The following is a 25,526-nucleotide window of genomic DNA, read 5'->3' as shown; positions in this document are numbered from 1 at the left end:
CCACAGACAAGAAGTGCTTTAATTAGTGCTTAAGATACGCATTCTGAAAAAACAAGCATTTATTTTCAGGCAGCATGAGTTTTGATTCATGGAAGTTTTTAAGGACTTTGAAATTCTCAAATGAAAACTAAAATTGCAGCACATTACATGGGATGAGGTTTTGTGTTCTGTGGTGAAGTTGGACACATTTGCATTGTGCTAGACTTACATAAATACATAGGTATATATACATACACTTGTAAATATAAATATAAAAAGACCTTTTCTCCATAAACACCAGTGACAGGACCCGCGGGAACGGGGTGAAGCTGAGGCAGGGGAAGTTCAGGTTCGACGTCAGGAGGAGGTTCTTCACGGAGAGGGTGGTTGCACACTGGAACAGACTCCCCAGGGAAGTAGTCACTGCACCGAGCCTGTCTGAATTCCAGAAGAGATTGGACTGTGCACTAAGTCACATGGTCTGAACTTTTGGGTAGACCTGTGCGGTGCCAGGAGTTGGACTTGATGATCCTCATGGGTCCCTTCCAACTCGGGATATTCTATGATTCTGTATATCCCCCCAAACACAGTAACGCTAAAGAGTTCCTAGAGTTCTTTTCCATCACCTCTGTGAGCAGTTTGGCATCCCTGGTCCTGAGAACGTTTCAGGCAATTCTCTCTTAGTTAAGCTAGTTTTCCAAATACATCCAAATAAAAATGATTTTAATAAATGAGTAAAGATTCACATTCTAAACCAGTAGCTACTGAAAGGCCTTATTCTGCTGACGTAAAGTTAGTAGTTTTGAAAGGACAATAAAATCTTAACAAGTGTATAGAACCATTAAAATTGTTTCCCCTTAAGTTGAAATATTTTTTTTGCCCTTTAAAAAACAGCTTTTGAAACTTGCCAGCTCTCATTGTTCTTTCTCCCCCAAAATACATGTTTTCCACATTGAACACGTCATAGCTGATGGAAATCAGCAGTTGTAAGGATTCATATAAAACTGCACTTAATGTGCAAGGTGGATTTTTTTTTTTTATCTTAAAATCTTGATTTGCTTGCATGATGCCGGTGCCTTTCTTTTCTGGTATGTCTGTGGCTCTGTCTAGCAGATTTGGAGAGGTTAACCTCTGTGTGTGCGTGCAAGCGTGTGTGCGTGCGTCTGTTGTTTCTTCTTGAAATGCTTCACCACAGTAGGCAAAATGGATGAAACATAGAAAAAGAGAGACAATAAATAGTTTCCTAACCTGGCTTAGATAATAGAGAAAGTTCGTTAGATTTATTAATCCTCATTTTCCTTTGGACTGTCAGGCTTAGAGTGACAGTAAAAAAGCTTGTGACGACTTTGGCTAATTTGCACTCCATTCACTTTCTCATGAAAACCCATCAGGATGACTGAAGAACTGCTCTGCAATTGACCTTATTCAATGGCAGAGTGATATACTGGGAAACAGGCCAGTTTTTACAATGCCGAAAAGAGCAAATTGGACGGAATCTTTGTTCCTCTCTTTTTTTCTCTTTCCTTTTTATGCCAGTCTTGCTCTAGTTAAGCTCTCTCATTTGTTCCAGCAGTAGCTCTAGGGCTCAGGTCACCCTCTGTGGCTGCCATTGCAGGTGATCACCGCGCTGCTTGTCTGTGGTGCGGAGGCAGCGGAGAGAGAAAGGGAGATGCTGGAGGACCCTGCCACAGCGGAAAAGCTGAGGCGTTGTGTTCAGCCGGGCTGTTCGGCGATAGGAGGCTGCTTTTGGCCTTGCACAAACCCCTGGTGCCCAGACAGGCCGCGTGCATCCAGCAGCCAGAAGGCAGCTGATGTCTGCATGACGTCTTTTTGGGTTATTCTCAGGGAGAGGCATTAAGCAGGTGGCCGGCTGGTGGTGGTCGTGGCACTGAGGGAGAGGGAGAACAGTCCTTGGACGTCTGCGAAACTCCATGTGCCTGTATGGACACACCAGCAAAGCCGGGGCCTTTCGCTCGATGCAAAGCAGAACTGAGACCCGCTTCGAGTGGCTGCCAGGCTGGTGGCGAGAGCGCTCACGTGGGGCGCGGGGACAAGCATCTCCCTCAGTGAACATCTCGTGTTTTGTGCAAGAGAGAACAGCCCTGAATGAGGGGCTGAGCTGGATTCGCACACAGTCACTAGTCTGGCAAGTAGCAAATGTGTCTGGGGTGGTGGAGAACGGTAAAACAACTTGAATTCAGGCCTGAGCACTGGGCTGCTGCTGCTGTGGGGGGACCCCACCCCACCCCTCTTATATTGACTGAAATTACCGAAACTGCAGCTTTGTTTCCAGGTTTCATCACGAGCGGTTTCTATAAAGATTTCTGACTCGTCAGACACTGCTCTCAGTGTTTTTAATAGCAGTAATCCCAAGATACAGTTAGTGTAGGTCCTGCGTGCCTTCATGCCGTATGAACTGTGCTGCTTTTCACTCTTGTACCAGCAGCTTTTCACTTGGTGGCCGAAGTGTTCGTGAACACCTCGTTTGGTGAGCCCCTTCAGAGGAACCAAACAAACATCACAGGAATCAGCATAAAGCGTGTAAATCTCTCATCTCTCCCAGGTGGGACCAACCCAGCCCTCCCCTACAACCCAGGAAACCTTGATCTGCACGTCCTTTTTAAGGACAGACAGACCTGTTATAGACTCCTGCAGAAAAGCTTACAAACCTCAGTGGCTGTAGGTTTTGAAAGTAAACCAACAGGGTGGAGGCTGAGGTATGTGTGAAAGAATGGAGGAAACAATAAAGCTTTTTCTACAAGCTTCTTTGGGGGCAAGCGTTTGTGTGAAGGGAAGAGCCGTATTGACACAACAAGCCTTGACCTGCAGGATAAACCACGAGAGCGCTGTGATACTCTCGGAGGTGCCCCGCTGCTGTTCCTAGGTATTCCTCACGGTATCAGGAGCTTGGGTGGCGATCGTGGATGCGTTTCAGGCAGCTGGCCCTGCACGGAGCCGTTTCCGCCGCTTGCCGTTCCCATATGCTGCGCAGTCACTGGCATCGCTGTGGCGCGCTCTGTCATCTCCTTGCCCTCCTCCTTCTGGTGCCCTCAGGTCCTCCAATTTCCCCTTCTCTCTCTATCAAATTCTGCCCATGTCCGCACCCTCATTAATCAATGTCAAGTCACAGAGTGTACAACAAGGGCTGTATTCTTCAACTGCCCCCTCAGCCCTCATACATCCCATTGTTCCAAAAAACTGATTCAGATGGCAAGAAAACAGCCGATGCAGCACATAAAAGAGATGAGACAGAAATGAAAAGAATCAAGGAGGGGAAAAAAAAGAGGAGGCATTTTTTTCCCCTGAAACACTCGAATAAATACTCGGCAATGATAATTTAAATTATTCATACATTTATGAAAACATCCATTGAAAAGTGAAGTGTATGATGCTCTTTGTCTACTTTACTTGTCTCTTGTTTGTGATTAACCTTTACTGTAACTTGGGCTGGCAGTGCCACGATCACAAAGACCAGACTTTTCCTTCCATGGGAAAAAATGTTTCATCGTATCCAAATGAAAAATTAAGTGGAGGTATTTAGTGCTGATGTGGCAATTTGTTGTGAGGCATTAAAGATGCAGTATTATCCACGTCTGTCGTCCAAACACTGCCTCTTAAAAAAAAATAAAGAAATACACAAAGCCAGCTTTTAGCAGCGTGTTCCCTTACAGCAGCGTTTGACATATATTCTACTTCCAGTACCATGACATCCTTCAGGAGCCAGAGCGCTCGACACCACGCAGCCCGCAGGATTTGCTGCTCCCAAGTAAGGAGAATCCGTGTATACATGTGGACACTGACAAACAGTCTCAGAAAATGGAAATGAATAAAAAGGCAGCTCAGACTATTTTAATTTCAGCTCCTCCTAAGATGTGCAAACTATGTAGAGCTTATTCATAGTGTCGTAGAAATAATTTGGTTAGAAAATGTGAGGCATTTGTGACTTGACAGCCTGTGAAAGGCCAGAAAATTGTTTCTTTTGCCTTTTGGATCGACTTTTTTTGCTCAGACTTTGTGGTCGCTGGCTTGCTTTGTAAAACCGCAGTTGTGGCAAGATGAGTAGAAGGATATTAAATGCCAATAGTGATAAACAAGCTAATATCGGGAATAAGAATAATAACTTGGAAGGTTTTGGAGAACTCAGAGCTGTGGGTATTGTATTTTTTGGTATATTTCTGCAATTCTTACTTTTTGCAGAGACCAAGAGAAATAGTCAGAGCAAAGCGTCTCTTATAACATTTGTGTCTTGCTTGTAATTCATCAAATTTCTATCCAACTTCCAAACCAGAGAGGTCTGGATAATGTCACATAATCTATAGATAATCATCCAAACATTTTTATTCTCAAGTGAACATATTTCGTCCTGCAAATATGCATTTATGCCTTTCCATAACTGGTTGATTACGTGGGAGGGGGAGCCATTGTCTAGCAGTCAAAGCCAAGGGATTTTAAGCAAAGATCTAGTTACTCTTCTGTTGACTCTGCAGTTGACTCTTTGTGTGACCTTGGACATGTCACTTATACTTTGAATGCTTCACTTCCTTCTGTAAATGGATATAACAGTTTTGAGTACATGCAGAAAAGTGTGTCTGGAACTTAATAATGCATTTTGAGATTTTCCCTCCTAGTAGGTGCTATTGGGGCTTGGCAATTGAAACTAATGGCAGTCTTTTCAGTAGTGGGGTTTTATTAAGCGGTGTTGTTGTGGAACTCATCTAGGGAATTCAGTATGTTTTTTCTTCAATGCCCTTTTCAGTCGCTTTCCACTTTCGTATTCTGTCTTCTAGCTTTCCTACCTAGCAATTTCTGTACAAAATGACTCAAAGGCTACTTCTTTGCATCTATCTTGTCTGGGATTTACTGCTTTTGTATTTTAATACTGTCTCTGGATGTGCCTTTTGCTGAGGTGAAGCATATGCCCTTGTTTCAACAGAAAACATTTTTAGTAAATCCACCAACGGATAAATCTCCTGAAGGAGGCTGTCAGCCATAGGATACAGTATTTATATAGAAAGTGTGGTGGAAAACTGTATGTTAAAAGAGGAAAGGAGCTGGAGCAAAAGTCCTAAATCAAACTCCTGGCAATGTACTGTCCTGGTGTGTATTTCTTGTTAGGCTGTGATTCCTTTTTCTTGGAAATTATCCAGCAGTTCCTGGCTCAGCGATCGGGGATACTTTTCAATATGCTGGATGTACGGAGCAGTGGGCAAACTTCAAAAGGGCCTGAGATTTTTCTTTGGGCATGGAGAGGGATCCAAACTTTGGGTTCCTTCTCTCTGCTGATTTGCTCCCGAGCCTTTCCGTAGCTTCTGACCGAGCACCAGGCACCCGATCCCTCCCTCCCTGCCCCCCCGGCCCAGGCCGCCCTTGTCCTGCAGCAGGGCTCACGCCCCGGCCCCGCTCCCTCCTTCCTCATCGCCCGGCAAGGAGAGGGCCGTGCACAAATAGCCTATGTTATCCCAGCTGGTAACAGGAGCTGGAGGAAGGAAGTTTTTTGTCCTGTGCACAAAAACCACCCCCGGGCTTCTCAGTTTTAGGTTTTGGATGAAGATGGCTTAGCTGGGGCCGGTTATTCTAAGCACGAAGCCGTCACGCTATTCGATTCGCGGTGCCAGTAATTTGTAAGTAACCGTCGCACCTCTTTCGCCGGGCCTTTCTGTGGCCGAGGCGTTAGGAAGAGGCCGTGCCTCCGGCCTGCGGTCAGCAGGGCTTCAGGGAACATGGCTCTGTGAGGCCTGCCCTGCCCTGCGGCCCCGTCCCGATGGGGGCTCCCTGCCCCGGCCCCCTGCCCCGGCGCGCTCTGCCCGAGGAAGGGATGGGGACGGCGATGCCGCGCTCCCTCCTCCCGCCCCGCCACTGAGGCCGGGCTCTGGGAAGGTAGCCAAATGCCACCGAGGACACTGGAGCAATAAATCATCCTCCTTCCAACATCTGCAGGCCCCAAAGGCTAGCCCCTTGCCGATGATGATCTCGCCTCCCACCCCCTGCTTTTTATCCTGTCCCTCTCTGACAAAACACCTATTGTCACAGCCTGAGTGAAGAAGAGTCCTTTTTCCTTCACAAAGGCCCTCTGAAGCCAAGTGGTGAGCTGCCAGAGAAGATGCCTATGTCTCCGCAGGGAGCCTATATCTCACTCGCTTTCTCTGTAGTTCATACTTTTTCTCTCTCACGGGGGTCACCCAAAGCCTTTCACTCTGGCTTCATATTCACATAAAGACATCAAGAAAAAGAAAAACCACACCAGAAAGAATTATTAGGCATGGCTGTCAAATGCTTTATGGGGGGGTGGGGGTGGTTCGGGGGGAAAGAACAGTAACTCTTTATGTGCTGGCATTGTTGGGAGAGCTAATGTACTCCTGCCTGAGAGCAGTTTGCAGGAAGACATTACATGCCTTAAGAATTACGGAGAAATATTAAACTAACATATTGTATTTCAGCAAAAGGGCATTTCCTTCTCATTTCTGGCTTTCAGCAGGTTTTCCTAGGTTATAGGAGGCTCTTTCTTGATCCCACTTTCTCAAACTTTTTTTTTTTATTTATTTGAAGAAGTCTTTACTGACTGCCCTTTGCATGCCATTTCTTAGCTGCAGAGTGATCTCTAGGAACAAATAGATCAAAATGTCCCAGGTCTGCATTTGCTTTTGAAAGGAATTAAACATCCAGGCACTGTCACCACTAAACCCTTCCCAACCTCTTGGTGTTTCCTCACCAAATGCACTCGAGCAGAAGAGCAGGACCCATGGCAGAGAGGAACCTCCTGCCCCTCTTTCCTGCCAACACAGAAAAGGAGATGGGTTTGGGCTGTGTTTGCTGCAAGCACAGCGACTGGGCGGCTGCACAGATTCACAGGTAGGGAACCACCCATTTGTGACAGCTTGGGGTGGAAATGCCCCCGTGAAGCTGCTGCCCACCTCCCCCGGCGTGATCCCAGGGGATCTGGGAGAGTCACACACTGAAGGCCTCGCACACAGACTGCCTGCCCCACGTTCATCGGGGTGCCACGGAGCCGCGTGTGCTTCTACCTCTCCAGAGCCGTGCTCCTTTCCGTGGCTCACTGAGCAGCGGGTGAGAGGAGCGAGGCACTGTTTAGGAAGACCCTGCTGCCTTGGAGAGGAAGATAAATTAAAAACTTCATTTAATCCTTTGGACGGCTGAGACTGTAAAGTTAACAGTCGAGTAACCTATTAAAATTTACAGTGCAAGGCATCAAAACAGAAGAAAAGTGCACATGTATAAAGTTTAAAGCATCCTTATAAAAAGCCGGAAACCTAACACTGCATTCCTACAAATTATTCCCTTAGCAAACATTTTTATTTCCAATTAGTAAAAGAAAAATTGCTAATTTGCTGCAGTTGGACAGGCCTGACGTCTCAATCTGCAAAGTGTCAGTGCTGTGAAAGGAAATGTTTCACACTGTGCTGGAGAGAGAGAGCAGCTCTAAAGAGGGTCAGGGCATTGGGCCCAGAAACCAGATTGACTGGCCATAGTGCTAAATTACTCACACAAGACATACATTGTCTGCGGTGCCAGCTACAGAGTACTCACTTTCTCATTCTTTCCCTTTTTTAGCTGGTGCTGGTGGGGGAGGTGAGGGACGGTCGGCCCGGGGGATAGGAGAGAGGGGAGGGGGACGCCGTCGGCAGGGATGCGGGGTACGGGCTCATCTCCACTCTCGTCTGAAGGCAGCACTTGTAAATCGTCGTGGGGAGGCTGAGCAGCGCTCGGTGACTTTTGGGGGAGCGGCTGGTAGTGCCAGGCAGCCCCGAGATGCCGCAGGGGCATCGGAGAGACCGGGGCTAGCCCTGGCCTGGGAGACAGAGGCTCAGGCTGTTGATGAGCTGCCCCTTCCCGTCCGTAACAAACCACTCACCCAAGAGCAGCAGTAGCTGCTTTTTAAAGGTAGTGCTGTTACTGGCACACTCTGCTTGTGTACAGGTAACGTGTGTGATGCATCTGGCTCCACGAGGGGGGCGATCCCGGGATCCCAGGTGATGGGGCCGAGTACCCGGCGGTGCTGTGGAGGTACGGGCCAAAAGGTACCTTGTCTGCTGCTGAGGCTGTCCATGCTATCGTGGTTCTCTGTTTAAAACACCCATGCTGTATTTATTTCATGGTCTCATCGAGAGCCCTTGAATCCAAGCACTGTTATGGGTGTGTTTTAATACATTAACCAGGATGTCCACCTGGATGTTATGAAACTCATACAGGTGAGCTGGAAAAAAAGTCAGGTCTGAGTCCTCCACGCTGACCTCTGAGAGATTCGGAAGGCACCAGCAGTGATCTCGTGGCTTCACCTTGGTATTTCCCTGTTGTACAGCTGCCTTGAGCTGAGACTAACAGACTGACAGGGCCCATTTTTATGTTATCAGGGCTGGTACTTTAATTTAAATAATTACCCTAAATGTTTTGTTAATCATGTAAGGAAAAAAAAGTCAAGGATCACGTTTCCGAGTAATTGCTGCTTTCTAAATTGCAATTTTCTTATCTGCCTATGAAAAAGTTTCTTATGCCTTTGGTTCCTCCTTCCCCCAGATGCTCCCACCCCGCAGCAGCGCGTTGTTGGGTGCCCAGCCGGAGATGGAGCAGGGCTGCTGAAGGTGTAAGGTGCTTGTAGCCTGCAGACACTCGTTACTCAATTCATCGCGATGGGCAAGGCGTTGCAGCGCTCGGAGGTATCACAGGGACGAGCTTGGTGTGCTTCCTATTAAGCAGCTTAAAAATAAAATTTTATTTGCTAAGATACTGCTAGCTCCTGGAGAGGAATGTCAACGTCAGAGACATCTTAATTTCTCTTTCCGTTCTGCAAGGAACCAGCATGAGACAAGAACTGATTTATTTGTGCTGAAAGTCTTGCGTGTGGGCACAGATTTCCCGTTAATTCTGTGGAGGGGACCAATTACAGAAGCAGCTTTTAGCTGGCCTGGGAGGAAGCTATTGCACCTTGACATAACAATCTCCATAGCCCCTTTCCTAACCAGACAGGTTCTGGGTTTCTTTCTGCTGATAATCCCACCAGGACCTTTGTTTTCTGATAAAGCTAGATTCCGCTGGAGAAACCCAAACACATTAGAGGCTCCATTACATCCTCTGCATACTTCTTAAAACCTGCCCTGTGCTTCCTGTGCGTTAAACAGAGCAGATGCCTACTCAGTTCCTGTGGCACAGTCCCGTCCAGCCATCACGGTTATTACTGATAGCTGTGTACAGCTGCCATGATAACGCAGTAACATTCTCAATGTGTCCCTGTAAGAAAAGAAAAAAAAAAAAAGAAAAAGGAAAAAAAAAAGAGGGCCTTGCCTTTGGTGAGATAACTGAAGTAGGACTGTGATGGTTTCTTTTTCCAGGAATGCAGACGCTGAGCCTTTGGGTCACGTTGCAGCTTCTTCACTGATGGGAATCTCAGCAGGCAGTTTGTGATCTGATACCAAAACAGTTCTTCTTTTAGCTGATATGAGGAGAGGGAGGGAGAAGCAGCACTTTATTTTGGATTCCAGGTTGGGCTTACAGAACGGAAGGCCAAATGCATGTTTCCTTTCTGAGGCTGCCCTTTTTCTGAGGCTGCCCTTTCACAATGCTCATGGCCAGAGCAGGGAGCTCCAGCACTTCTTGCGTGGAACCGAACCATCAGCACAGCCCAGGGTTGCTTTAGAAGAGGCACATCTAGCATCTTGTGCAGGAAGGAAAGGGAAGGAGAGAGTGATTCAAACTTCTGGGAGGATTCAGGAAGTTCTCACTGAGGCTGGTGGAAAGATCTGTGAGCCATGGTCTGAGCTCGATGAGCAAGTAACCACAGTTGTCTCCCTTTCAGTTTTCCTTTCCTTTGCCTTTTCTGGGGCTGAACTTTGCCCCATACAATTTGAAAAATAATTTTCAGAAGAAACTTGTAAGGGAAACAGCAAGAAATGCTCGAGTTCTTCCCTTTTCATGACCCCCGGTCATTATGCTGCTATCCGAGGAATGCGGAGAGCGAAGTAGAGGACGGGTCCTGGAGCTGCACGGCTCGCCGTGACCCTGTGCGTGCATCACTTCGATGAGGGGAGTGTTTGTGGACCATCGCTGCTGAAGGGGCAGTTCTCATGCATCCAAACCTTCCCAGGGTGAAGGAGTCTGCCTATTTCTCCAGTCACATGAAATAAAAACCACGCAGTCCCCTTGAGTCGCTCAGTTTCTGCTTCTTGTTGGCCACTGGGAGGAAAGTGCCCAAAGTGAAGCGAGGAGCGATGTGGGATGTGCTTCCCCATGGGCTTGCAGCCCATGCCAGCAGCTGGGCCCGGCGGCAGCACGAGCCCGAACACCGTGTTCCTCCTGCGTCCGCACGCACAGCTCAGCGCCGTGCGCCTGGAAGCGCTCCAGGGACTTTACATACGCAAACACCTTCCTGGCGCTGCCGCCCCACAAAGGGTGCTTTCTGCCAATCGCTCCTCGCACCCGCGCGGTGCCCTCACCCTTGCCGCAGAGGTTACTTGGAATTTGTTTCCATGCATCCGAGAGCTTGTGATGTGTGCTGAGGAGGGAAGTCGCTGCCCTCCATCCTGAGGTTTCCTGCTTTTTCCTTTTTTCTTGTAATCTTTTTCTTTCTTCCAGGCCTTTAGGATCATCCTCCAAGCCATAAAACACCCTCGTGCTGTCTACAAGGTGTGGCTGTCATTACAGCTGTGCGTGGCCACACAGAGGCCATTTGGGCACCAGATGTCACGTTTTCTAACCACTACTGCCGGGGCAGGGGCTGGCCACATAAACCTTACAGTGCCTATATTTGATTTTGGGGAAACAGCCTTGATGTCCAGCAAAGCAAATTGCCCTTGGTCTGGAGCTTCAGGAACTCATCATACTTCCCAGTTGCTTGTGGCCTTTCTCATGTTCTTTTCCATGAGCTGTGCGGCTCGGTAAGTCAGCCTCGGCTGCTGCTGGCGGTGGGGACCCATGTGGCCCAGCAGCAGGATGCCCTGGGTGACTTTTCTGAAGTCTCACCTGCAGCAGCTCAGGCAGGGGCTGCTGCCTAGCGGTGTGCTGAGCTGTCATGACCCTCCTTCATGGCCCCAGAACGGTGTTTTGGGAGCCTGAGCTATTGGAGATGATTTTTCAATACGCCAGAAACTGGTCCTAGGATGTGCTGCTAACTCGTAGCTGCTGAGAGGGGAGGCCTTCGCTCTGCTTTGACGGCCAGATTGAAGCTGGGGTTATTACATGTGCCTTTTCGTGTGCAGCCGGTATTATCAAATGGAAATGTTTCCTTAATGTTTGCCCTTACCTCGTCTGCAGAGTTGGTTTGGGCTGTTAGATTCCCCAGTTAGCTCCTCTCCTACGCTGGTCAGGTGATTAATGCATTCCCTCCCCACAAGCTATGAAGCCCTTTGGGCTTTGCCACGATGGAGGTAGCCCACAGCAAGCACAAGATAGCGATTTCTGCCTGAGCTGCAGGGTTTGGTTTTTCTTTTCTTCTTCCTTGGTAGTTTGTTTTTCCCTCAGCTAGCCCTGTTAGTTACAGCGGAGGGGACAGTTACACTAGCGAGAGATAAGCCAGGCTTCAAAGTCTGAATTGATGTGTGTATAATTCTGAGCTTACCGGGGTCAAAGGTGTTTGCATCTGAGGAGGACTGACAGCCTTATTGTTGAGATTAGCTCTGAAGAGCTGGAAACTCGATTTCTGAATGCCAGAGACCGTGTGGTTTTGGCACGTCACCTAATTTTGTGTCTCGGTCCTGTCTGTAAAATGGGGATAGCAATCTTCCTCTTTTTCTTTTCTCACCACTTATCTGCTGTGTTTACTTATTATCAAGGTCTTCTAGGCAGACTCATCGCTGTGTTGTATGTAGCAGCTAGCACAACGGGGCTTTGGCCTTTTTCCTGGGTGCTCCCAATAATAAATGGTGGGAACTTGGTCAGGGGAGTGCAGCACCAGGAAGCGTAGTCACAGGGTTATCTGACGTGGTGCTTTCCCATTACTTGGAAATACCAGATGTGGGCAATAATGGAGAAAAACCTGTCCCCGTTTCAAATTTGAAGTCAGTGGCTTATCAGTACTGGGTTATTTTTTTTCCCCCGTGGAAATGATGAGTTTTGGTATGGAGATTCTCTAAGTCAACCTGCCTGAAAATGTTTTTACATAGTTTTCTTCATAGCAAGCAAAACCAGCATGTTGGGAGAGTTATCATTTTCTCATGCTTATTTCCTGCATCCCTCAGTGAGTGGATGATAGGTGCTTTTGAGGCAGATCTGCTTTCTGAAGCCAGTTGCAGCAAACTGTGCTGTGGGGAACAGCAGCAGCGGAAGCTGGTACGAGGCTGTCCTGCCATGTTTGAGGCGTTTCTTCAAGAAAATTATCAGATAGAGGTCAACTTGTGTCACCTTAACCATGACACAGCTAACAGAAGCCTTGTTTGTGAAGCAGCTGCTGATTATTATTGGTGAGTAAATGTCTTTGAATTTTATAGCTCCTCTTATCTGAAACTAATAAAAACACAATGCCAGTGACGAGTCGAAGGTCATCTCATCCCTCTGTCGAGGTGTATAGTAAGTAGTCAACAAAGCTCAACATTATACACACTTCTTGTCTGATATAGTCCATAAAAAATAAATGTTTCTGAATGAGGGATATAAGTCAAGGATGTATTCTGTCTTTCCATTAACACCTAAACAAAACTTTTCATTTTATATTTTCCCATACTGGATCCTAACCTCCGCTCTGCAGAAGCTAACCAAACAGGTGGCATATTTCAGACTCGATGAGGTGCCACTGCAGTTAAGCAGGCACCCGGATGGTTGTGAGACCCTTTTAAAAAATCAGATTAATAGAAAATCTATTGAAACAATCAAAATATTCACCTTTCAGGGAAGCCATTGTGCCAAGTGCAACGTAAGGAGACAGCAATAAATCACCGTGCTATGCACCTCAAATAGATAATCAATTTAATTGAAAGCATCAATAATCATAGTTTGACATTTATTACCCTGTGGATGGTTTATCTTTTAGGCTAGGGGACAGCAGAGCAATGATGAATACCAGTTCTGTGATGGAACACAATTATATGGTGCAAGGAAAAGGATTTTCTATTCTGCAAAAAAAAAAAAAAAGCAGTCAAATTCATAATTGATCCAGATTGCATGAAAACTGGGAACTAAACGACTCAGATGCATATCACTTGAATCCTAGCATTACGGTTTGTGAGATAAAGTTGCAGATGCTGCTGGGTGCATTCTTTGTAAGTGACTTAGAACAGCGATGCTGCTAGGCCAAATCTGCCGGGATACCATCTTTTTTTCACACCTGCCTACGAGGAAACCCCGAGCATGGCTGGATTGGGTCCCACTGCTGTGTTTTATTGTTTGTGCTCACCTGGTCATTTCCTTCTGCATCCTCTGTGGTGAAAAGTACAAGAACAAGCGGCCCTGGATGTACCAACAGAAGGCTCTGAGAGCAAAACGGGGGTCAAAAAGTAATCTCCTGTTTATTTTCCAGTAAAGGAGGAATGCTCCTTTTCACCTCAGGAGCTGTTTCCATGTAGCGTGCCCAGTGTCCTGGCCAAGTGAAGCAGTGGAGCAGGAATTGCTGCTGAGCCTGGAGGCACGTCCCCAGGACGGCCAGCGCTGTGCTGTAGACACCCGGTCCTTGCACGTCCCGGGAGGCTTTCAGGAAGGTGGAAACCTCAAACTTTTAACACTTAGAGCAACAGAATAGGTTAATGGAAAAAAACAAATCCAAATTGTCCGTGTTACTTCGAATGGTGCATCAGTCCAAGCAGCTTATACCTTTTTTTGGTGTGTTTTTGAGGCCTCTATTGAATAGCTTGTACTGCGAGAAGAGCGAAGTACACTCTTAGTGCTTTCACCGAGTAGTGCAGCCCATGTAAGTTATTGTAAAGTTCTCTTTTCATGATTTGAACTCAAACATGATTTAGAAACCACACTGACTGGCACTGTGCTCCTGGCAAAAGGGAGAGCACAGCAGTGAGCCCCTGGGAAGGGAGGGAGCTGAAGTCAAGCTGAAGTCGCGTCCCACCAAATGTCAGCCAGATTATTGCTTTTGCATTTAATCTTAACTTTCATCTAACCAACAGGCTGCATGTCTGAATTAGGGAAGGAGGATAAACAACTGTGAATTATAAATATATGGACAAATTGACAGCCTTGGCTGTAGCAAAGCAGGCAGTTGTATAATGTAGTATATTATCTTGCTTTATTCCATTGCTTATCCCAATCCTAGAAATCATTATTTTACTGCTTTAAAAGAGATTCCTTATCTTTAAAAAACAAACCAAAAAAACAGCCTTACAAATTCCTTTTGTATTATAAAAACACACATCTGAAATACAAGGGATGATATTTAGGGAGCCTGGAATGGAAGGATGTGGCGAGGAGACATCTTTGGAGAAATCCGAGCCACCACAAAGTCATCCCAAGCCTCAGAGTCCCCTTTGGAATTTTCTAAACTTCAGCACAATCCACAGCACGATGCCAAAGATTCAGAGCAGTAAAATAGCCCTCGAAGAAATGTGTGTGAGCGTGCAATCGAGGATGATCCCGTTTTGCTGTGTAAAACCCGCAGTATTCGCCTTCCAGCTGTCGCTGCGTTTGCAGCAGCCGGGGCTTGGGCGGTGTCCAGCCTGGTTAGAGCAGGTGCCACGGGCAAACGTGGGGAAACGGCTGCAGCCTGTGGGTAATGACTTCATCCCTTCCTTCCCTAAGTCAGAGCAGGACCAATTGACCCCGGTGACCCCGCAGCACAGACTGACAAGCACGCGGGAGTTTTGTTGCTTTTGCAGGGCCTGCTTTACTCTTTCTCAGTCCCGAGAGGTTTGGGGTGTTGAGGAAGACAAGAGCCAAGTTTCCTCGAGCGTTTAGCTGCTGCTGTGCTGTTTCCACAAAGCAACAGTTTCTTGATGGCACGTTCAAAGGATCTGGTAAGGTGAAATCTCTTAGCTATGCTCTAAATGGTGGTTATTTACTTTGGGCTGGCAGTTAGAAAACCGCTTTACTTCATTAAACCCTCTTCAGTGGCTCCAATACATTTCATTTCCAGCATCTGGATACATTGCGGACATTTCTTTGTCTATGAACCCCTGCTGGTAGTTTCGAAGACATAAACAGAAATGCTACTTGGCAAGATCGTGTAGGGAGCCATCTTCAAACCTCAGTGTTCCTTTTGGCACAAGATTAAAAAACCCCTTGCAATCAGTGCTCAGAGCTGGGTCTCCCCAGATTTTCTTCAGAGCTCCACTTGGAGTGTTGAACGACAAGGAGGGCTGTGGGTGCTTTTTCAAAGCTTTTAATGGAAAAAGAAGAAGTGTGGGATTTCTTGGTAGTGTTCTGAACGGAGCTCCAAATGAAAAAATCCATTTCCATTTTGGTGGCGAACAACTGGAATTACTAAGGATAACAAAGGTGATTTTTTTTTAGAATCTAGAATTACTAAAGATAACAAAGGTAATTTTTTTAGGATCTATTAGCCATTTTGGTTTACCTCAGGAAAATTTTCTGTGGAGATTTCCGAATTTTCAGAGCAAGCACTCTGAAAGCTGGGCGCCCACGGCCTGAACCGTGCGGTCAGGAGGGAAGGAGCTTCTGGCAGGTGGCTTTTTGAAGTGGTCAGCCGCGAGGTCTTTTTGCTGGGAAGATGTCTAATCAAGAAAATGTGAGCAGACAGGTAATGGTCAAGTTTTCTGACCTCAAGAAGTGCAGTGCTCACTGCATTTACAAGCTCATTTCTCTAGTTATTCATTGGCTCTTGTAATCAATGTTCTCTCTAGATTAGGACTTGCCTCTGTCCTGGGGAATAGAATCCCGTTTCTGGCTCGGAGGCCAAAAGCGGTCCTGGTGCAGAGGGCGGGTGTTGCTGGCTCCTGTTCCAATTAACAGATCTCGTTTGCTCCAGCACACGCACGTTGGTAGCAGGCAGACGGCCCCAGTAGGAAGGGATGTTGGGTGCTGAAGGTCTCCCCCAAAAGCTGTCTGGGTGGTGCCCTTGTAATTCTCTGAGCCATCAGTTCCCGAGGTGCAGCTGGCTTACAAACGAGGTGCCAAGTGAAGCCACACGCTCTCCGATGGCATTCCCTGCAAAGAGGCACCGGCAGGTTCCCAGCCCTGTTATGTTGAGGACCTGGGCACAAATTCCTACCTGGGGAAGACATGAACAGCCCAAGGAAAAAAACAGGAACTGATTTCCGTTCGGACTCCCTGAATTCCTGTCTCAAGAAAATGCATTGAAATTGCCACCCACTCTCTGTCTGGCTGATTAAATAAAATATTGACCTTTTCCAAACACAATATTATCATTCCAAGCATAATATTATCCAGTTCTGTCTGAAACCGTTTCTACAGCCCTTAAAAGGGAACTCACCTGGCACCCCCTATCAGCTCAGAGAAACAGCACTGTGTCCCTTTTAAATAGGAGACTGATTGTGCCCGTGTCTGAAGTTAGTCCGCAGAATAATTCCATATTAACTTTTCTTTAGAGAGAATATAATTTCTCGATATTACTTCCGGAAAAAAGGAAGACAACGTGCCCTTTTCTGTCCCCCTATGGTTTTTTTCCTCGCAGAAAGCGTTACGACAGGGAGTCCCTCCCAGGTTAAGCAGCCGACAAGTCCCTGTTCTGGCTCTGAGGGGCAGCGAGTCTGGAGGACAAGTGGCAAAACAGCAGCACAACCTCTTCTTGTGCTGGTCACCATCCTACTGCTTTTCTTTCAGTAGCTACCTCTGAGATGGGCCCTGCAAAGGAGCACTGAATGTCCGCGTCTTCCCCTAAAATAAACAGGACTTGAACCTCTCACAGTCAGCCTTATGTTTCTCTTCCAGTTCTTCTCAGGCTTTAATGGGCCATTTTTCTTACTGCATCGCAGTGCCTGGCTACGACCTTGTCATGTTAAAGTGGCAGTTAGGTTATCCTGCTGATGGGTATCAAACTGACATATCCCATCCTCGCTGTCTGAGTGCCAGGCAGGGATACATTCCCAGACAGCCCGCGCTCCCCCTGGACGGTACCAGCTATTAGGCAGGCTGCTGTTTTCATTCGTCCCTTTCACAGCGCGAGCAGCAAAACTAGGCTGCTAAATGAGACAGTGCATTTCCCACTTTAAACTTCTGAAATTGGTGGGAACGTTGCATATTGGCTTTATTTTCCTTCAAGTGTGATTAATGATCAAAAATCTCCATGTCACAGCCTTGCTATTTAGCTTTGGTGCACTACTATGGTTACAGGGAAGGCCATTATTTTGATGGAACTGAGGATAAGCTCTAGATATAGACACAGCTTATTGAGCAGGATTTTTGGCAAATTTTGTATGCAGCGAGCTGCAAGTTTGCTTTTATGTTTGTGCTTGTGATTTGACATGCTTGCATGTGGGGAGCTAGAGCAGTTCCAGCGAGCTCAGCCACGCCGTGCATTGCTGGGGCAGGGAAAATACTTGGCTTTTGGGCCAAGGCAGGAAAGCATGCCCAAGGAAAAATTTATTAGTTATATACTCTTTAAATGTGGTGAAACAATTCATAATTCTTATCAGTGTCTCTTTAGGCTGCGAGGAAGAGAACGAAATGAGGTCATTTTTCTCTGTTCTTTCTCAAGTCCTCAGCTGTGAGATCACTGCACTTAGGCACAAGCACGCAGGCTGCGGCGTGGGCAGAAGCCAAGGCTGCCCTGCCCGTGGCTGGAGACCTGGGGCAGAAAATCTCTTACCTGGGTGCCCCTTCTCCTGGCCCCTCTGTTTGGCAGCTGTAGGCGTGTGGAGATTGAAGTGCTGAGGCTTTCCTGCTTCCTACAATATTGATGCCGGTCAGTGTCCGCGTCAGTGACAAGACTTCATATGTGATGAAGGGGATTTAGTGAGAAAAAAGGAGCACTGCCGAAGTTGCCACATTGGTGTGAAAGTATTGAACATCTGACACTGAAGGGAAAAGAGCAGGGAGTTTCTGGAAGGCCTGCCATCAGAATTGGAAATGAATTCAGAGATACTCGTACCGAGAACGGGGCAAAAATGAGGAGCGGCTGAGGGAGCTGGGACTGTTTAGCCTGGAGAAGAGGAGGCTCAGGGGTGACCTTATCGCTCTCTACAGGTACCTGAAAGGAGGCTGTAGCGAGGTGGCGGTTGGTCTGTTCTCCCACGTGCCTGGTGACAGGACAAGGGGGAATGGGCTAAAGTTGCGCCAGGGGAGGTTTAGGTTGGATATTAGGAAGAACTTCTTTACTGAACGGGTTGTTAGTCACTGGAATAGGCTGCCCAGGGAAGTGGTTGAGTCACATCCCTGGAGGTCTTTAAAAGACGTTTAGATGTAGAGCTTAGGGATATGGTTTAGTGGAGGACTTGTTAGCATTAGGTTGGAGGTTGGACTCGGTGATCTTGGAGGTCTCTTCCAACCTAGACTATTCTGTGATTCTGTGATTCTGTGAAATCAGTCGGTTTGCTGTGTACAAGCCTCACCCAAAGGGAGACACAAACCGGTGTGCAGATGCCGAATTATTCTGGGGACTAGATGATGTGTTTGTTGAATCCGTTTCAATACACTTCTTCCATGTGAGAGCATTTTGCAAGATGTCGTGGTCTTCACAGGTGTGATCAGATGCTGGGATCTGAGTGCATTGCCTGTATAGATCTGTGTGTCCGTGTGTGTCCTGGGTAAAAAGCTGCAGCGTAACATGAAGGATGAGCTGCTCCGCCGAAGCCCAGAGGTCCCCATACGTCAGACCAAGCGCGTGTCAGCACTGCCATTACCAGATGATGTATGGGCTCCCTGTTTACTTATGATATTAGTGATCATCTTAACAAGCAGGTTATCAATATGGGAAGTACAGAGGAAGTTCATTTGTATTATTCTGTCAATATCAAGGTCATTTTTATAACTAAAAAGGGTCGAGAACAAAAGATAGATGGATCGTGTGTGACTAAAGCTAACCGCCCAATCTGTTTACATTGCTGCAAACAGCAGCACTTGGTCTGCTAACCAAAACAGTGCACTTCACTCTTCAAGATGATTTTTGCCCAGACAATAACGAGCTGCAGATCCATTAAGTGATTGTCTTGTGTGATCCTGCAGCAGGCACGATGCTGAGCTGGCGGCCCGACACTTCCATTCCACTCCTATTTGCTCTATGGATGGAGTGAAAATGCAAGTGTTTTGCAGTTCAGAAGCACGTTCTGTCACAGGATCTCATATTTTCTCTAACTCTGCTAGTTATGGTCCCAGTTTTGAAGATGAACAAACCAAGTAAATACAGAAGCAGTTCAATACTGAGGATGTCTGTTTTAATCCTTAGGCTGTACATACTGCTCTTCTAGGCAGAGAGAAGCATCCCTTCTTTTTTTCAGGATTCAATTTTATAATGGAAACATGCACCAAACAATTCCGGCTGGTTTATGTTCATAGGAACAGGGGAGGTGAGGGGTAATTCTTCCACCTGCACGCTGCTCACACCTACTTTCATTCTGGTGAATGCGACTCCTAATGCACACGTCAGGACTAGGAAAGGTTGCACAATTTCTCCCCAAAAAGTCAGGCTGTAGTTTATTGTAGTGGGACTTTGACCAGCCTGCACTTTGCTAGCTGGGTATCTAACACTGTCGTCGCTGCCATATTGAGACACAGCCGTGTTCTCAAACCATCCGTCCCTCTGGATTTGCTTCAGCTCCTGGGTCACTCAGAATCTGAACAGAATCTGGACATACTGTTACTGGTTTTGTGGTTTGTCCCAGTCATTTACCATCCCCGGTACCTACTCTTCTCTCAAGAATTACTCGCCCTGCAAAAGGGAACGCAGTGGGTGCACACCTCCTGCGTGACTCTGCATCTCCTCGCTGGAGCTCTGAAGGACCCCCTTGTCCGTTGCTGGTAAAGGCCACTTAATTTAAACAGTGTAAATAGGTGGCTATTAAAGGTGATGTCAGGTTGCTGAAATGGAGAAAAAGAATAGATGGAGGTTAGACGTGACGCCCTGTGAAGGGGAATGCATCTCCAGTTTGGATCCAAGGAACACGTGCAATGAATGGAATACATTCTCTTTTAGCAAAACTGCCAAATTATCAAGTGCATTTCTCATGCTCATTAACGCTGGACTTTTAGAACCTGATAAGAATGCAATATAAAGTCAAACAGCCCCTAAAGACTGTGAGATTATATTAAATGCTCTCCTATCACCAGCCCCTGAGTGCTTGGCAAGAGAAATGGTGACATTTACTAATCAGTAGCCTCTCTTATTTGTCTTGGCTGAAAGTCTCAAGTCCTCAGCTTATTGAAGTTATTACAAATGCTCTCCATTAGATTCTGTTTAACTTCCTGGTATTTGCAGTTGAACTTGATCACAATGTCACAGAGGAGTTATGTCTTTAAAAAGTGATGCAGAAGTTGTGATACCATGTAGGTAAATTGCCTGCTTATTCCCTTTCTTCCAGCCTCTGTTCCTAAGCATATCCTGAGTGTCTGACATTGAGTCTTTTACCATTAACTACCCCTGACATTTCCCTGCTCCTGTCTGACTGCAGAGAAGTTTATTTCTCGTAATGTGAAGGGGATATTTCTTACTGAAACACGACTCGGGATAGCCCTTTCTTCTGAACGCCCTTCAGGATGACCTGTAATGGTTCACCTCCAAAAACTGCCTTCAGCTCTCCTGGGAGTCGGCAAATGGCACAAATTCCTCCGTAAGGCCACCCAGGACATGAGACACGAGCAAGTGCAGAGGTGTGCCCTGGGGCAGATTACCAGAAATTTGGGGCCGTGGATCCCTGCTAAGTTTAAACATTTTTCATGCAGCGCTGGACCACCTTTTTGTTCAGACTCTCAACTGAAAGATAAATGGTTATCAAATGGTCTGTGGAGTGCATACCGTGGCTTTGCAGCCTGTTACTGGTCCACAAACCACAGTTTGGCTGCTCTACTCTGTTCCCAATTGTGCTAGGATTGCCCTTAGCAGTGACTGGTTGGATTATTCTTTAGGCTCTTTGCAGCCCTTGGCTTGTTCCTTGCCAGGCAGGGCAGTGCTCTTCGTCCTCCTTCCCTCACCAGCCAGGAAAGGAAATTCTTCCTCTCAGACGAGACCTTTCCTCCTTTTCCTCTTAATTCCAGGCACATTTGGTTCAAATTCCCAAGACAGGATATTGAAAATTTCCTCGAGTTAACAGTGCTTCACCGGTTTATTTACTACAGAAATTGTAAAATTTTGTAAATTTTTGGCCAGAAAGGGCTGTAAAATCATTGTATTTTAAAAATGTGGCTAAGAGAAATGAGCGCTGTTGCGCTTCTACAAAACCTTAGTACTTCTTGCACAAGGTGTTGCAGCTCCTAAAGCGCTGCTTGGCCATCGTATAACGTTCAGGCAGAGGAGAGGACTGATATTTCCATTTGTATTTCAGGACTTGATAGCTCTGGTGGCAGTAAACCAGATTAAGAATTATTCCAATGTGTTCAATAGGGAGGCTCTACAGTCTGTCCGGGCAGAAGGTTGAGAACTTTGCCTCATGATTTACCGTATAACTTCAGGCAACTCTGTCTTTGAAACTCAATTTATGGGCTTTTCAAATAGGTATCTGTCTTCTACAGAATTCAGAGCTTACAGAATTTACAGTTCAATGTTTTATTTTTATTTAAGGATTGTTTGAAAATTGCTATGCAGAGTTCAACAGATTTCGTACCGGTTCTGTGTGCCGTTTTGGAGCCCTGGGGCATCCAGGATAACGCCCGTGCTCGGTTCCTGGTTAGCGGCAGCGCGTTGCTGCTGGCCTGGCTCCTATGGGAGACCTCCGAGCTAATGCCAGACTTGTTGGAAGAGCTAGAAAAGCGACAGCTGTTGCGACAGCGTTACGTTTTGCACAAATCAGCTTTTCGGTTTCACTTCAAAATTGGCAAAAAGATTGTTTTGAGAATTGTTATTAAATAAACAAAGCCTTTCCTGCTTGTGCATTTGCAGTCCCCAGAGCTGCTAATGGCAGAGTAGGTTGGCTCTTCCCTGCAGCAGCAACAGCGTGTGTCAATACGATGAGCAATGGCCTTCACGTCTCAGGCACGTGGTAACAACGAGAAGCACGTCGCGTGCTGCTTTTTGTGTGTGCGTGTGTAAATCGTCCTCGGGCACCAGGGGGTGGGAGAGTTACCGAGATAGCTGCCAAGGCCACGCAGACAGGCATAAGGCTGGGAAGATGCTCAGGGCAGAGCCACACGAGCCAGCGTTAGGCGGAGGGTTTGCTGGTCCTGTGGCACACCAGGACAGAGCTTTCAGAGGGGTAGTTCATGGGATTATGAAGAACAAGAGTTAGGTGTATCAAAGTGCTTGGTTAACTGCATCTTGCCAACTTGTGATGTATTGAGGTCTTCCTGAAGGATCAGCCGAGTTAGTGACTGAAGTGCTGTTATCCCCACACCAGCTTTGCAGACCCATTGGGCTTTCTCTTCCCTTTCCAGCGCGGCGTAGACATGGAAATACTTCTCAAAGACCAAGACTCCCAGTGGAAGAGCAGGGGCAGGTCCTAGTCTGTCGTCGTCTTTGCCTTTCGGTTTGCTGAACACATCAAGCCATGCCTATTCAAGCTTTTTTTTTTTTTTTTTTTTTTTAAATGACAGTTTATCTGAGCTCACGGAATGAATGGATAACGTTACTATTTACATAAGCTCATTGTGATCTGTCTCGGTAATGTAATCAAATTAGGGTTAACTGCAGCTGGAGAATGCCAGCTTGTAAACTGTTTTTCAAAAAGAATCACATGGTGTTACTTGACATGTTTAGTATACATTCAGGAGGCTTTGCAAAAATTATAGCACATCCCTAACTAATGTAAGTAAGGCAGGGTTCTGTTGCCACCAGTTTGCTGAACCCAGGAAATGAAACGCAATGAAATTCATCATCAGTTGGAGGAGAGATACCTCCAACCGGATCCCTCAAACACAACTTCTTCTGACGTGGCTGCTGCTGACATGTTGTCTTTCTTTTGGCTAAAATCAACATATCAGTTGATAGAAAAAGCATATGGTGTAAATTTTGAGTACATTTAAGAACATCTGTGTTAACTGCAAAACTGCAGCCCACTGTGCACGTCAAGCACTATATTTAGTATTATGGCATTCACATAAGATGAAGTCCAGCCTGAGCTAAAATTACCCAATGAGTAGATTTTCAAAGTATCTTTTGTTATTCTTATTAATAAACATCACATCTGGTACTTTCTCCCCCTCTCTCCCTTTCTCTCGTTTAATTAGGAGGTAGTATTTACATCCCAGTGTTGCGCTCATTGAGCTCCCCTTCATCTGCGGAGATCTCCCAGGGAAGTCTTTGCCCCGCGGAGCTTGCAGAGTGCAGACATACCTGATGTGGCTGCCGAATTTTCTTTCATCTAGAAAGGTGTTTTCAAACAGTTTTCATTCCAAGCTGGGAATGCAGAATGAGGAGTTTGTACTTCTGAACCCGGGAAGGTTTCTGAAGGTGCTGTCGGATCCCTGGTAAAGGTTTGACAGCTCTGGGCTTTGGCTTGTGTTTTCTGACAGCCCCAAATACCCCAAATACCAAAACTGTCAACTTGTTCTACCGACGTGGGCAAGTAGGAAATTCAGGTGCGTTCAAGAAACACAGAAAGTCTGTGGCAGAACCTAGTCCCGTGCTTCTGCACTGCAGGCATAATCATCTTTCTTTTGTAAAGTCTGGGGTAAGGGAAGGATGGAAAACGTAATCTAAACAGAGTTTGAAATCTGCCACTTTTGCTAAAATACCTTTCCCTGCATGTAAATGCATGTAGCTTGAGTGGGGAGATGGCTCCATCAGAGTAAAAATTCTTCATGAAATCAGGGTTTATTTCCCTGGAAGTTCTGTAATGGAAGGAAACTGAAAAAATATTTCACTTTGCCAAAAATCAACCATTTTGGAATACCATGAATGAACAGTTAGATAAAAAGCCATGATGCATTTCTGCAGAATTACAATTTTTGAATGTGTCTGAAATACTTTTTACAGAAATTCTGTTCTCTGAGAATTTTAAAATTTGCGTTCTGCAATGAATTGTAGGGGAAAAAAATGCTCTGAGAAACATAACTTGCCCCTTGAGCAGAGATCTCTCCAAACCAACAAAAGGAAGCTTGTGTTGGCATTTAGATTCAGACTCAGGAATTCCTGACTCTTAAGCCTGTTTATATAGGACTATACCACAGCCCAATTTGCACTTCATTTCAGTTTTTTTTTCCCCTCTACATTTATGGTCATGTTGAACGGGTGGATTATGCACTCTGAATGCACATACTTAACCAATTGTATTTAAAGATATTTTACATACAATGATTGCAGCGAGGTGTCTTCATTTGGAAGCAGCAGTGTTTCGTGAGGGCTTTTCAGCCATTTGGCATCATCCTATTTCTGTCATAGCTCTGAAAGTTTCATGGCCTGGTTCTCAAAGGCTCTCACCAGTTCCCAGGGAAGATCATGGGAGCCGGGATGCTCTGCGCCTGCGAGCAGCCAGCCGATCCCCCGCGACCTGGGGACCCACGCTCCCAGCTCTGTGTGACAGATTTTCGTGGTGGTATTTCAGCGTCCGCATGTGCACACACAAGTGCACACGGATTTTTATTGCTCGGGTATTCACCTCTTGGTCCTGTTTGCTTTCAGCTACTTTCCAAACCACAATTTCAGTATCTATTAAAGCTGTTGTAAAATACAGAATGGCTTAGGATTCTTACTATTTAAAACATGGCACGCTGTTATTACAGCTGAGCTTGGAAATATTTGCCAGCATTTCTGAAATTTGTCAGTCGGTCGATCTCACCTGGACATGGTCGGGGCGTCCAAGAGCTTAGTGCCAAGTCCTCAGCTGCTGAAATGCAACAGAGCTGCCTTGATTTGGTGAGGGTCAGGTTGGAGTGCACCAAGAGAGGACTTGGCCCTTTCCTTCCTTCCTTCCTTTTTTTTTTTTTTAATTTAATAAATCTTTACAATATGCAACTATTCTCTTTGTATTTTGGGTTTTCTTGCAGCTTGTTCTCTGTTCCTTTGAGTTTTTTAATTTTTTTCTGCTCTTCGGTAGCCAAAATACGTTGCCCAGGCCTGGAAGTCCTGAGTACCTTGACCCTACCCTAGCACTTGAGCATATGCTTAACCTCAGACATGTGAGATCCCCGCGGAGGTCAGAGAAGGTACTTAAGTACTTGGAGCCGGGCTGCTCCATCGAGCCCTCGCATGGGATGTTTATCCTGATGGCACTCTCCAGCCTTGCACGAAGCTTGGGTACTTGACCTCCCTGAATGCCTGCTGACCTAGATCTAATCTGAGGTGGAACACAGCCGCTGTCGGGTGGTTTGTGTCACCACACCTCTGCTGGAGGAGGAATTAAAGAGTTTCCTGCACGGCTGCGAGTAGAGCCCAGGTGCCGAAGCACCACGAGCCCTGACCTCGCGGCCAGTCACTGGTGTGAGGATGCGGCCGCTCGGTGCCGTCTGGGAAAGCGGTGTGTGCTCACGTCAGCCAAACCTGGAGGTGTTTTTAGAAGCCACAGAAAACTGTGATGTGTGGGAGAATAGGAGAATATGTAAGTGCTCTGCTGTACGCCTTCCATCTGACTTCCCAAATGTCTGTGTCACTCAGTCGCAAT

General features: G+C 46.5%; 1 protein-coding gene across 9 annotated transcripts in view; it reads left to right on the top strand.

Annotated features, from left to right (window-relative positions):
• Window positions 1–25,526, top strand: part of PRDM16 (PR/SET domain 16) — a 306,284-nt gene that overhangs the window by 141,050 nt on the left and 139,708 nt on the right. The window contains exon 1 of one of the 9 annotated variants that reach the window (XM_035344714.1): window positions 14,685–14,879. The exons of the other annotated variants lie outside the window; for them this stretch is intronic. Within the exon in view, the coding sequence (XP_035200605.1) occupies window positions 14,859–14,879 (21 nt within the window). The 5' untranslated portion in view covers window positions 14,685–14,858. Of the gene's footprint in view, window positions 1–14,684; window positions 14,880–25,526 lie in introns of those variants that run through there. 9 annotated transcript variants of the gene reach the window in all.

The sequence above is a fragment of the Oxyura jamaicensis genome, chromosome 21, assembly GCF_011077185.1.
Source record: "Oxyura jamaicensis isolate SHBP4307 breed ruddy duck chromosome 21, BPBGC_Ojam_1.0, whole genome shotgun sequence".
In the NCBI taxonomy this organism is placed as follows: domain Eukaryota; kingdom Metazoa; phylum Chordata; class Aves; order Anseriformes; family Anatidae; genus Oxyura; species Oxyura jamaicensis.
The sequence above is the reverse complement of the archived record's forward strand: the minus strand, read 5'-3'. Positions and strand labels throughout refer to the sequence as shown.